The sequence below is a fragment of the Wyeomyia smithii genome, chromosome 2 (assembly GCF_029784165.1).
Source record: "Wyeomyia smithii strain HCP4-BCI-WySm-NY-G18 chromosome 2, ASM2978416v1, whole genome shotgun sequence".
NCBI lineage: Eukaryota > Metazoa > Arthropoda > Insecta > Diptera > Culicidae > Wyeomyia > Wyeomyia smithii.
Window position 1 is genome coordinate 163,131,745 of NC_073695.1, and position 13,436 is coordinate 163,145,180.

Sequence of the window (13,436 nt, forward strand, 5' to 3'; positions counted from 1 at the left end):
GGTTTCGGAAAACAGGAGGGTTGTGTGCAAAGCCACGACCGCAAGGTTGAAGTAGAATACTTTTACAAGAAAGATAACCCGGCTGCTTGCGTGTCAGTCATTTTTTCTAGTAAATAAACGATGAATAATCAGATCAATCGAATTTTGCGCTTCAACAAGGATTTACCATTTTCAATAATATAATAAGTTGCTTGTCATGGTTGGGGCTTGACAATTTTTAAATTTTGAGATGAAATTTTTTTGGATGTTGTGCTCATGACCGAAGGAAAAGATAATTCAGTACGTTTTGAGACACGGAGATAAAGTAAAATTTATAACTTTAACAAATTTAAAAATGTGAATTAACTCATTAGAAAAAATTAACTCTTCAATCAAGTTTTTATTTCATTTTTAAAAGGACAATTTGTTGTTCATTTTAGTATCGGATAAGATGCCGATCATATCTTTGCGTTATCACTGACAGGGCGAATAAAGTATTCCTTGTGATAAAGTAAACAATGAAATGCTGATATAACATTCAAAACTAGGCGGCTCACTAGTAACCACTATCGCACAGAGACTGCATTTCACTAAGGTGCCTCACTGCATCAGCCGCTATCGATGCTGAGATCCGCTACAACTAGTTCGCTATCCATAGCCATGCCACAGTTGTGGCCGCTATACGCTGCCATTGGTATCCACTGTCCCTGCATCAGCTGGCCCAGCTGCTATCGTTGCTGGAATCCGCTGCAACTAGTGCGCTGTCCTTTGCTACGCCACAGCTGTGGCCGCTTTTCGCTATCGCTGGTATCCACTGCACTGCTAGTGCTGCTGGTAAGGTAGGACGACTGCTGTTGTCGCTGTCTAGAACTATTATGAGCGGCTTCGGCTGAAACAGGCTCTTATATAGGCCAATTAGCATGTTTTAAATTGCAAGGTATATGATTCTGTCGACCGTGCTTGGGAAGCAATCATATAACGACCAATCAGAGGTTGAATTTTTCGTTTTGACAAGGCTTGACTATTTTCAATAGTACAATAGTGTGAATAATAAAATTACAATTATCATCTTTTGGGAAGAATCTTAGAAGATTTTCCAATCTATTGCTGCAAAAACGAAGGAAATCCATCGAACCGATTAATTAGCATTTAAATTGGACATATTTTTCACTTTTTTCGGTTTTAGATTTTCATTTCACATCCCTATGTAGCCGAACTTCCTGAGAGAAGTATTCTACTTCAAAACAGCGGCAAGCGACCAAATACCACCCAATATGGGTATTTCCGGAATCGTTATGATGCACTGGAGCCACAAATCGACTTCAGACACCATTATGAATTGTAGGATGGCAACTTGTGGTTTCTGGAAAACAGCCAAAAAATGCCGATTTCCTTCTAACATGAGTATCTCCGGATCTAGAATGATACACAGCAGCTGAAATCGACCACAGACCTCATTTTGGATTCTAGGTTGGCGACTTCCGGTTCCTGAGAAACAGCCGAAAATGATCGAATTACTCCCAATATGAGTGTTTCTTCAACAAGAATGACGCTCAGCGGCCAGAAATTATCTTAAATACCATTTTGAAATCCAAGATGGCGACTTCCGGTTTGTGAAAAACAGCCTCAAATAACCAAATACCATCCAATATAAGTATCTCTGAAACCAGAATGATGCAATGAGCTAACAATTGACCTCAGGCACCATTTTGAATCGCTAAATGGCAACTTATAGGAAACAGTCGAAAAAGAACAAATAATACTCAATATAGATATTTCCGTAGTCGAGATGATGCATAGAAACAAAACATTGACCCTTGACACCATTTTGAATTTAAAGACGACCATTTTTAGTTTCTGGAAAACAACCAAAATAACTAAATACCTCCCAATATGAGTATTTCCGGTGTCAGGATGATGCCAGAAAATTTGCTGAAAATGACCGAATACCACCCAATATGAATATATTCAGAATTGGGGTGATGTACAGAAGCCAAAAGTCGAGGATGTTGTCATTTCGATAAAACCAATCATTTCAAACAATTTGTTATTTGACTTTTATCATATCCTATGGCCGATTCGTCGTGCATAGTACGATACCACATTTAATTTATGTTGAGGCCACATATATCGATCAAAGCAGGTATAGTTTTAAATAGTCTTTGAATTTTTCTTTCCATAACTTTCGAGCCACATATCAAATTGATATGAAGTTTGTTATTTGTAAGTTTGAGAGATGACTCGTTCGTATGACACTAGTTATGTTCAAATAAGTCATGTAATCTTATAGTAGACTTTCGTTGTTTTATTAACAATTTAATACATAACGGTTGCTCACGTTCGATTATAATGAAATGAAATGGAAACTTTTAGGGCAGCCAAACTTTGAAACCACGTGTTCAATCATAATTCATTAGTTGACCCTTAACTAGCCCGCTCATCTCATAATGATATTGATCAAATCGGTTGTGTAGTTACTGAGATAATGAAGTTTCCTGATTTTCACATTTCGATACTTTACAGACGAAGTTACAGTCCGATTACAGTAAAATTCAATAGGGTGTTACGAGGCAGCTAAACTTATTAGTTGACACTAATTTTGTGGAAATCGGGTCAGCCATCTCTGAGAAAAGTGGGTGAGCTCAAGTAGTCTTCGGAATATGTTCCTTTTCATAGCTTCTTGCCTTTCTCCTAGAATTTTTAAACAGCTTTCACATTTTGAAACAGCTTTCACCTTTTTAAACAAGCAAAGTAATAGTCTGATTGCAAAACAAATCAATAGGGTCTCATGAGGCAACTAGACCTGCCATTTGACACTGATTTTATGAAAATCGGTCCAGCCATCTCTGAGAAACATGAGTGAGATTAAGTAGTCTTCGAAACACGTTTCATGTCATAACCTTTGAACCACAAGTTCAATCTTTATGAAATTCGAAAGTTTAGGGTACATCAGGTAGCCCGTTCATTTGAAACCAATTTTGTTTAAATCGGTTGTATAGTTTTCGAGATAATGATGTTTCATGATTTTTACATTTTGATACATAACCTCAAAACTGAATATCCGATTACAATGAAATTGAATAGGGTCTTATGAGACAAAAAGACCTTTCATTTGCAATTAATTTAATGAAAATCGGTCCAGCCATCTCTGAGAAAAGTGAGTGAGAATAAAAATCTGCACATACACACACACACACACACACACATACAGAAAATGCTCAGCTCGTCGAGCTGAGTCGAGTGATATATGCCATTCGGCCCTTTGGAGCACTTTTATATCTTCGGTTTTGCAAGTGATTGCTATACCTTTCTAGGAGAAAGGCAAAACGTGAAATTCAGACAAATTTTACAAAAACTGATAGATCTCAGAAACTTAAAGAGATAGAAATTTTGTGTATTCTACAAAGTTTTAGAAAATTTTATGATCTATAACTTTGTCGAAAACTGCAAAGCTCTAGCGTGTAAGAGAAAGAAGTTGGCATCACTGCGCCTTGTTAGCGGCCAAATCGCAAACTAATCTTAGCATCCGAATCGAAGCCCTAACTGTACCAATAAACTTTGTAGAGGATCGGAAACCGATTGGTTGAACCGTGAGAGCGCTGACCTAGTGTGCAATGGAGCCCGCGGTCTCTAAACAAAACTAACATTATTATTCCTTTCCTTTCCATGTAGTACTACCTTTTGTTCGTGGCCGGTGTCGTTAATGGTCAGTGTTAAAAGTAGGTATTGTGAACCAGTGAAAATTGCACAATGAGAATGAAATCTTTTTTCTCTAGTTTGACGTTTTTAAAACACTATTGATCATGAAATTTTCTCAGCTTCCCAAAGAAACCAACAGAACTGAGCTAGCTATCATATTTCTTGTGATAGATCTCGTTGAAGGTAAACATAACCGAAAACTGGAAAAAGTGAATAACTCTGCACTAGTTGAATTTTGACCATATGCGTAAAAGGATTTTTTTCATCAAATAGGGTCCTCTATCACCTTTTGAAGGATTTTAAGTGAGCTACCTAACACCCTGTATATTTTAAATTTCCTGACAATATATTTGTGACAAAAAAACTGTATATTTATCTTACAGGACTACGAGGCAAAAGGCAAAGTCCTTTAGACACAAATGACAAATTCCGCGAGAGTGCGTATTCCTTGTCATTAGCATCAAATGAAGAAAAGGATTCTACAGTAAGTAAGAAAAAAGACTTTATAGTTTATATACACATAAGAAATATAATGAGATAAAATTTGTCTTTCGAATTCAGTAACACTCTATGTTTCCTCTCCCTCTCTCTATCTTCTTGTTCTTCTATCTATTTCGATTCTCTTTCCTTATTACCTCTCTAACCATTCTTTTATGACAGGAAATGTGTTTTTCATGTAAATAAAGCATGAAACACACATATCCTGCCATAAAAGCATGACAGGAAATTTGTTCTTCATGTTTTATTTGGTCGGAGTGCGACTAGGCCTAACCAAGGGCCATTTTTATAGAGATTGAGTTATTAACACTAGAGGAATTAAAATCTAACATTCTATCTTTCATGAAAAAACGAAATCATTTGAACAGTTCATATTGACATTATAACAAAAAATCTTTATAGCACCTTATAGAAAATATGAAGTGTGGTTGAACTTTGAACGCCGATTACTCGAAATAAAGTTTTTGGCACATAGTTCGGTTGGGTTGAACGCCTACCATTTACAACGCGCTCAAGCAGTATTTTACAACTTTACGACTGAAATCATTCTGTGGTGATTTGAGGTTATTATATTTCTCAGAACATTGAATAAAGTGAGAAAATAATAATAAACGTTAACACATACACATGTATGAATGTGTGTAAAAATGTATATATTTGAATATAGTTAATGCTGCGCATTAAAAATTTTCTTTAATAAAAACTGCCTGAGCACACAAACATTTACTGTTTTGATTACCGTGCTTAAATTTAAAGAATCACTCTTGGTGTAAAAGTATAGCTATTATTTAGTGATTTAGGAACAATGGAAGGTAATCGCAATAAAATTACGTTTACATGTGTTCACGTTCGTACTGTAAACTACCGTCAGCCGGGGTAAGATTGTGCCAGTAGTGGGAGTAAGATTGTGCTATACAACTCGTGACTTGTCTTCTGGGTCAGCCCAACAAAAAGCGCTCGAATTGCTACTCTATACGTGCGTCAGCGGTGCAAACAATCGACCAATGTTTTACACACGCTATTTAAATGATTTCTGAGAAAATTATTTCACCTTAAGGTGAAACGGTATTTATTTATTTTCATCTAGAATATATAGGCTTTAGGCTCGTTATCCACACTTAATATTAAAATACAATAAATTAAAGAAAAAAATACAATCAAAAAATACTCATGAAGTTATCCTTTTAAATAAAAACTTAGTCTGTTTTTTAAGATTGCAGGCGACATGTCGATGTTAACAATATGCTGTAGTTCATTAAATGATCTCATGAAACGGCATGTAGGCTTATGTTGTGAATAATTCCGAGCTCGTTGCGGAGGGTTAAACACTCTTGGATTTCTTAGCGAAACCGTATTGCTCCTACGATGTATTCGAGCTGAAAGGGTTCGACTATCAGTCCTTCCTGCTAATACATTGGTGAAAAATACTATGTCAGCAATGTACTGTGTCAATATTTACTAATGCACACACAAGTCTTGATAAGTAGGTAGTTGATCACCATTGCATCTAAGGTTCCGTAAGGCAAAACTCACGAACTTTTTTTGAATTCCTTCAATTCGTTGAATATGTGTTACATGTTGGGGGCGCCAAACAACGCTCGCAAAGTTCAGCTTGCTCCGCACTGGCGCTTTGTAAATGGCTAATATAGAATAAGGGTCTTTGAGATCCCGTCCGTACCGTTTCACAAGAGAAAACAATTTCAAGCTGTCTGTAACTACATTGTCAATATGATTTGTTACGGCATTAGATTTAAGTTACAAGTTAAGTTAGTATAAACGTACAAAATTTAAACGCATTACCCTATGTGAATACCAAAATCTTCCTATCACAAAAACGACTAGTCTAAGCTAGGCTGAACAGGAAACATTCCTCGTTATCGCTCTCGTTACCAGTCTCTTTAACGAGATCAATAGATCTCTCCTTGCGCTACGTTTAGCAGCTATGGAGTAGAAGGAAGTCATAGGAGTAGGGTATAGAGTCAGTCGCAATTAAACGCTCAAAGATAAAATACATACCTTTTGCAACTACGAAATCTCGCCTTTCGTGTATCGTGGTCAGTCATACCGAACAATAAATTGAATTTCGGAAAGACCAACTCGTGGTCTATTTAAACATTGTTCTCAAATAACGGCCCCTCGGACGAATCAGCACAAATTCCGGAACATAAATTTGGTGCCGAAACCCGGGAATTATTCGTTTGCTGATTCATCGCTGGTGTAAAACTTTGGAGGTTAGCGGCTGGTCAACTCGGCCAATCATCACTACAGGAGTGGATTGGAATATACTCAACAAGGCTCTTGACGCCTATTTCGGATCAGTCGCAGGAACCAATTACTTCGCCACACGCGGAACGCATTGGATAATTTTGGAGGATTTTGGACGTAAAACCGAGCGTAGTAGGACACGTGGTAACAGGTTAGCCAAGTGAGCACAGGTAAACTCCCAACTACAATTCAGGTGAGTGCCTATATTTATATCACTGAATAAAAAAGAGTGAATGTTGGCTGAAGTACCAGCCGGCGGAGTTAAAACTCGTAAAGGTTGCCGTACTATGAAAGGGGATACAAAGAAGGTTAAGCGGCTTTTGGTGCGCCGCAATAACATCATTGGTTCGGCTAAATTGATAAAGGAGTATGACGCTAATTTCGTGTTCGAGTGAGACTTTCCGCAAATCAAATTCCGCATTGAAAAGCTTGATTCACTTTGGGACGAATTTAATGAAATCCAAGCTGAAATCGAATGTGAACACGAGATCAGTGACGAGCTCGCTGATGAGCGTGTTGAGTTTGAAACAATATATTTCGAGTTAAAAGGATCCCTGTCGAATAAGTTAGCAGCAGTTACAGATGTATCCTCCCCCCTACCAACCTCGCCTACTGCTCCACCTACTCGAACGTTCGGTGTCCGATTGCCTGAGATCAAAATCCCAGAATTCAAGGGCGACTTTGATGAATGGATGAATTTCCATGACTTGTTCAATACTCTTATACACAGTAACACTCAGTTGTCGCCAATACAAAAATTTCAATACTTGAAGGCTGTTTTGAAGGGAGATGCTCTTCGTTTGGTACAGTCACTGGCTGTGAGCTCAGCCAATTATATGATTGCATGGGATTTGCTCAGAAAACGATTCGATAACGAACATTATCTGATCAAACAACATCTATCTGCACTTCTCTCCTCTCCATCTCTCAAAAGAGAGTCTTCGTCTGCGCTTTCGGATTTGGCGGACACGTTCGAAAAACATCTTAGCATGTTAAACAAATTAGAAGACCCACAGGATCATTGGAACTCCTTTTTAGTTGAGCTATTGAGCAGTCGGCTCGATGCTGTGTCGCAAAAGGAGTGGGAAAATCATTTGGATGATGATTCTCGACCAACCTATAATGGTTTGATCAAATTTATACACAAACGCTCTCGAATTCTCCAATCACTAACGCTCTACCAGTCGTCAAATGCAAGCGGCAAGCCAGAACCAAAGTATCATCGAATAAATGTATCATCTCATCCTGTCATAGCAAATGAAGATGCTAAAGCGTGTGCAGCTTGCCACAGAGGCACACACGCTCTCAGTGGTTGTGAGAGTTTCGTCAAGCTCTCGCCAAAATTACGTTTCAACTTGGTGAAGAGGCACGGGTTCTGCTTGAACTGCTTAAAACCTTCACATTTATTGAAAGATTGTACCTCTGCTGGATCATGTCGAATATGTAACAAACGTCATAATACCATGTTGCATTTAAACACGTCTGCCGCGCTGACTGTTCAAGTAGCTGATAGTACAACTAGCACTAATACCCTTGCTCAAACTCGATCATCCTCACAATCGGCTGCGGTCGTCGAGTCGTCGGTAGATCCGTGCATTGTCGATCAAGCGCACGGCATCCCTCGGTTAATGGGACGCGATCGCTCGTCGTCGGGGGGCCAAAATAAATCGATTTCGTTCATTCCGTCGTCGCCGGGACCGTCAGGCTCGGCTCATGGTTCTTCACACACTACTAGCTATCCAGTCATGATTATGAAAAAGACTAACACAACTGTCTTTATGTTGACAGTCTATGTCAAGGTTCGTGATATCAATGGAACCTATATTCTCGCTCGTGCTCTACTAGACTCTGCATCTGAGCGCAATTTCGTAACCGAAAATCTCGCACAAAGGCTACGATTAAAGCGCGCAGTATCGGAAATTGATGTATATGGAATTGGAAATAGTATTCAACGTGTAACCCAGTCGGTTACGATCAATCTTGCCTCAAGAGTGAACCAATTCAACGCAAATATCGAATTTTTAATCCTTCCCAGTCTGACGAGAATTCTGCCGTCTGTTGATGTGGATGTTTCTAAGTGGGAAATCCCGAAGGACCTGCCGTTGGCCGATCCAACCTTCCATCTCGCTCACGGTATAGACATGATAATTGGTATCCAGTGGTTTTTCTCGTTATTGGAAAACGATCAAATTAGTCTTGGGCCACAATTACCTATTCTACACAAAACAGTGTTTGGCTACGCTGTTGCTGGTGATCACACACAGCGTAATCCGATTAGAACGGCAGTCTGCAATGCTGCAATGACGGTCGACAAATTAACGGCAGCCGTGCAAAGGTTTTGGGAAGTAGAAAGTTTTGACGGAGGAAAATCATTTTCACTGGATGAGCAATACTGTGAGAACCATTTTCGCAAGACTCACTCAAGAGCACCTGACGGTCGATATGTCGTTCGATTGCCGATTCATGAGGAATTGTTATCGACTATGGGTGAATCGTTACCGATCGCTGAAAGAAGATTTCATTCACTCGAGAGAAAGCTATCGGCTAGCACTCAGCTTCATTCAGATTACCACCAATTCATGTCTGAATATCAAGCGTTGGGAGACATGGAGGAAGTGTCACCGAACCTCTCATTGCCGCATTTTTACCTCCCACACCATGCAATTTTGCGACCGGACAGTAAAACAACTAAAATTAGAGTTGTTTTTGATGGATCTTGTCGATCATCAAATCGCCTCTCGCTGAATGACTTATGCTACGTAGGCCCTACAGTACAACCTACACTCATCTCCATAATTCTCAATTTTCGATTACCAAAATATGTCATCACAGCTGACATCGAAAAGATGTACAGGCAAATTGTTGTACATCAGCAGGACCGACCGTTGCAACAGATTATGTGGAGGAATAATCCAACGGACCGTTTGCAAACCTATCAACTCAGAACTGTGACGTATGGCACCGCCTGCGCTCCATTTCTGGCCACACGAGTTCTGAATCAACTTGTAGACTACGAAGCAGATAACTACCCCCTAGTCTCGCGCGTCTTGAAACGCGCTTTTTATGTGGATGATTGTTTGACCGGAGATGACAACAAGGATCGGCTTAGTGAAACATGTAAACAGCTTAATGATCTACTTCATGCAGGAGGTTTTGTACTACGAAAATGGAGCTCCAGCGATCCCGAAATTCTACGGCACATTCCCGAGGCACTTCATGACCAACAAGATAATCTCGAAATTGACAAATCATGCATCGTGAAAACACTTGGCTTACTGTGGCATCCGCAATCTGATTGTTTTGGTTTCAAAGTTCCTGTACTGACTGATTCGAATCCAGTTACTAAACGCATTGTGCTATCCGAAATGTCCCGCTTGTTTGATCCGATGGGACTTGTCGGGGCGGTCATTGTCTCTGTGAAAATCTTTTTGCAATCACTATGGTTAAACAAATTCCAGTGGGATGAACAGCTTCCACAAGCCTTTAAGACGTGGTGGAAAATGTTTCGAGAGGAAATGCACGAGCTGAGCAATCTTCGAATCCCTCGGCATGTAATGTTAACCGGTTATACTGATCTTCAACTGCACTGTTTTTCAGATGCTTCCGATAGAGCATACGGATGCTGCATTTATGTTACATCATCAAATCGCGATGGAACTACCACAACGAATCTTCTCATGTCAAAGTCAAAAGTTTGTCCTCCCGACAAGCTTACGATACCTCGTCTAGAACTGTGCGGAGCGGTCATGGCATCAAAGCTAGCTGACTGTATACGAAGCTCTACTAATATTCAGTGCCCCATCACCGTTTGGACGGACTCAAGCATTGTGTTGCATTGGCTAGCCACATCATCCGCGCCGTGGAAGGTTTTCGTTAGCAATAGAATTGCTGAAATACACCGCTTGACAAGAGGCTCTATGTGGCGTCATGTTCCAACTGAAATGAACCCTGCAGACCATATTTCTCGTGGAGTACTCCCATCTCGTATAATTAACGAAGAACTCTGGTGGCACGGTCCTTCTTATTCAAACAATGATTCAAGCTGTTGGCCACAAAACATTGTGGAGCTTTCGCCGTTGCATTTGCAAGCTCGAGAGGAAGAAAGCAAAGAGATCGTGTCACTTGTCGTCGTTTCTCAGCCTTCAATGCTTTCATTTGTTGCTGCTCATTCAACTCTAGTTTCATTACAACGCAAGATTGCTTGGATACTAAGATTTATACACAATTGTCGCACCAAGCATCGTTTGCAAGGTCCCCTTTCGCCAGCTGAGCTGGATAATTCTCTGAATTTACTTGTCAAGCAAGCGCAAGAAGAATGTTTTGCCGCTGAAATCCGCTTCTTGAAACTGCATAATGGACCATCAAATAAGAACTTCAATTTCAAATCGCACTTGAAAACTCGGAATCCCTTTCTAGATGAGCAGGGCCTACTAAGGCTGTATGGCCGCCTGTGTAATAATGAAATTCCGTTCGACACTCGATATCCTATCGTTCTACCACAGAATCATCACCTATCTACTTTAATTGCCACCAACATGCACATTAAAACACTCCACTCAGGCCCACAACTGCTACTGTCTATACTGCGTCAAAGGTTCTGGCCTGTTAGAGGAAGAGATTTAGCACGAAAAATCGTAAAGAAGTGCTTGACATGTTTTCATTGCAAGCCATCGAGTATCACTCAAATTATGGGACCGCTACCAGCAGCTAGAGTGACTCCGTCGCGCGCGTTTCTGAAGTCCGGCGTGGACTATTGTGGGCCATTTTTCGTCCGTCCGCCCAGTCGCCGCGGAACGTCGGTTAAAATATTCGTCGCGATTTTCGTGTGCATGGCCTCCAAAGCGGTCCATATCGAAGTGGTATACGGTTTATCGTCGGCGTCGTTCATTAACGTTCTTAAGCGGTTCACCTCGCGTCGCGGGCGAGTACTAGATTTGTACTGCGATAATGCTCGCACGTTTGTCGGAGCCAACCGACTTCTTCAGGAGCATAAACAACAAGCATTTCGTCAAATGCATTCTTCACATCCCACGGCCAGCTTCTGCAGCGAGACTGGCATACGATTTCACTTCAACCCAGCCCGATCGCCCCACTTCGGGGGATTGTGGGAGTCGGCTGTCAAAATCTACAAACATCACTTGTACCGCATTATGAGGGATACGCAATTAACCATCGATGATTTCAACCCTTACGACACAAATCGAAGGAATGATGAATTCGCGACCCCTCACACCGTTATCTTCGGATCCTGCTGACGTCGTCGCATTGACTCCAGGACACTTTCTTGTGGGAGAACCCTCATACTCTATTCCAGAACCAGATTTGAGCGACATTTAACTTAATCGCTTAAATTCTTTTCAGAAGTTGCAACAAAAGGTTCAACAGTTTTGGAAGGTTTGGTCTCGTGACTACATTGGACAGCTTCAAAACAGACAACGTTGGCCTATGGTGCAACCAGACATCAAGGTGGAAACACTCGTTTTGCTGAAAAAGGACTCCACTCCTCCTATGCGATGGAATCTCGCACGAGTCGATCAGACATTTCCTGGGCGAGACGGCCACGTGAGAGTGGTTGATGTTCGGACTTCAAACGGCGTTTATCAACGGGCGGTCACCGAAATCTGCCCATAGATGATGAACCAGCACAACAACCGCAATCTGAGACGTCACAATCTTCACCACCAATGTAACCAGCTTGAAGCAACTATTGGAAATCCTTTTGCTGAGTAATTTTGAAAGTACCTTTCAACGTGGCCCGGCATGTTACGGCATTAGATTTAAGTTACAAGTTAAGTTAGTATAAACGTACAAAATTTAAACGCATTACCCTATGTGAATACCAAAATCTTCCTATCACAAAAACGGCTAGTCTAAGCTAGGCTGAACAGGAAACATTCCTCGTTATCGCTCTCGTTACCAGTCTCTTTAACGAGATCAATAGATCTCTCCTTGCGCTACGTTTAGCAGCTATGGAGTAGAAGGAAGTCATAGGAGTAGGGTATAGATTTAGTCGCAATTAAACGCTCAAAGATAAAATACATACCTTTTGCAACTACGAAATCTCGCCTTTCGTGTATCGTGGTCAGTCATACCGAACAATAAATTGAATTTCGGAAAGACCAACTCGTGGTCTATTTAAACATTGTTCTCAAATACCGGACCCCCGGACGAATCAGCACGAATTCCGGAACATGATTTGTAAACGAAAGTTTATTTGCAAACGAAAGTTGTCGGTCAAATGTAACACCTAGGTCGCGAACTTTTTCTTTACGTGGTAACTCAGTTCCATTGAAATGATATTTAAACTCGATGGGAGATATTTTACGAGAAAATGTCTTGACTGAACATTTTCAGCGTTAACGTTTAGACCAGTATCCGAATAGAATTGTCCAAAACATTGCAAGTCCAGTTGTTATTGAGGACAATCGTCATTTGTTTTGACGGGCAAGAAAATTTTCACATCATCAGCATAAATCAGAATCATGGCATCAATCAATTTGTCTGGAAGCTTGTTCATCACGAGTACGAATAACAGTGGTCCTAAGTGGCTTCCTTGAGGTACTCCCGAATTCACAGTGAACGAAGCCGTGTCCCTTTATTTTAGCATACTGAACTCTTCCCACCAAATATGTTTGCAACCAATTGTAGAGTGGACCGCCAATGCCGATGTCACTAATCGATCGAAGAATGCTGTCCGTCCTTACCGCATCAAATGCCTTGCTCATAGCTGTGTAAATACAGTCGACTTGAAATCCTTTGCATATATAATCGGTTGCTAGAGAAGTAAACTCGCAAAGATTCGTGGTAACGGATTTCTTCTTAAAAAATCCGTGTTGCACAGAAGAAATGCGTTCAGCGACTACCTCGTAAAGAGAATCGTACACTAGCTGTTCGAAAAGCTTAGGGGTAGCAGATTGGATTGTTATACCACGATAATTCTCTACATCCGAGCGAGATCCTTTTTTATGAACAGGTGTGATGTGAGAAATTTTCCA

The 13,436-nt window shown here is 40.6% G+C and overlaps 1 protein-coding gene across 4 annotated transcripts in view; it reads left to right on the forward strand.

The window, feature by feature from the left end:
- The window catches only part of LOC129726109 (tachykinins), a 114,562-nt gene that overhangs the window by 89,097 nt on the left and 12,029 nt on the right, over positions 1-13,436 (forward strand). For all 4 annotated transcript variants that reach the window (XM_055682761.1, XM_055682762.1, XM_055682763.1 and 1 more), the window contains one exon: positions 4,062-4,162. In XM_055682761.1, the coding sequence (XP_055538736.1) occupies positions 4,062-4,162 (101 nt within the window). The remainder of the gene's footprint in view (positions 1-4,061; positions 4,163-13,436) is intronic.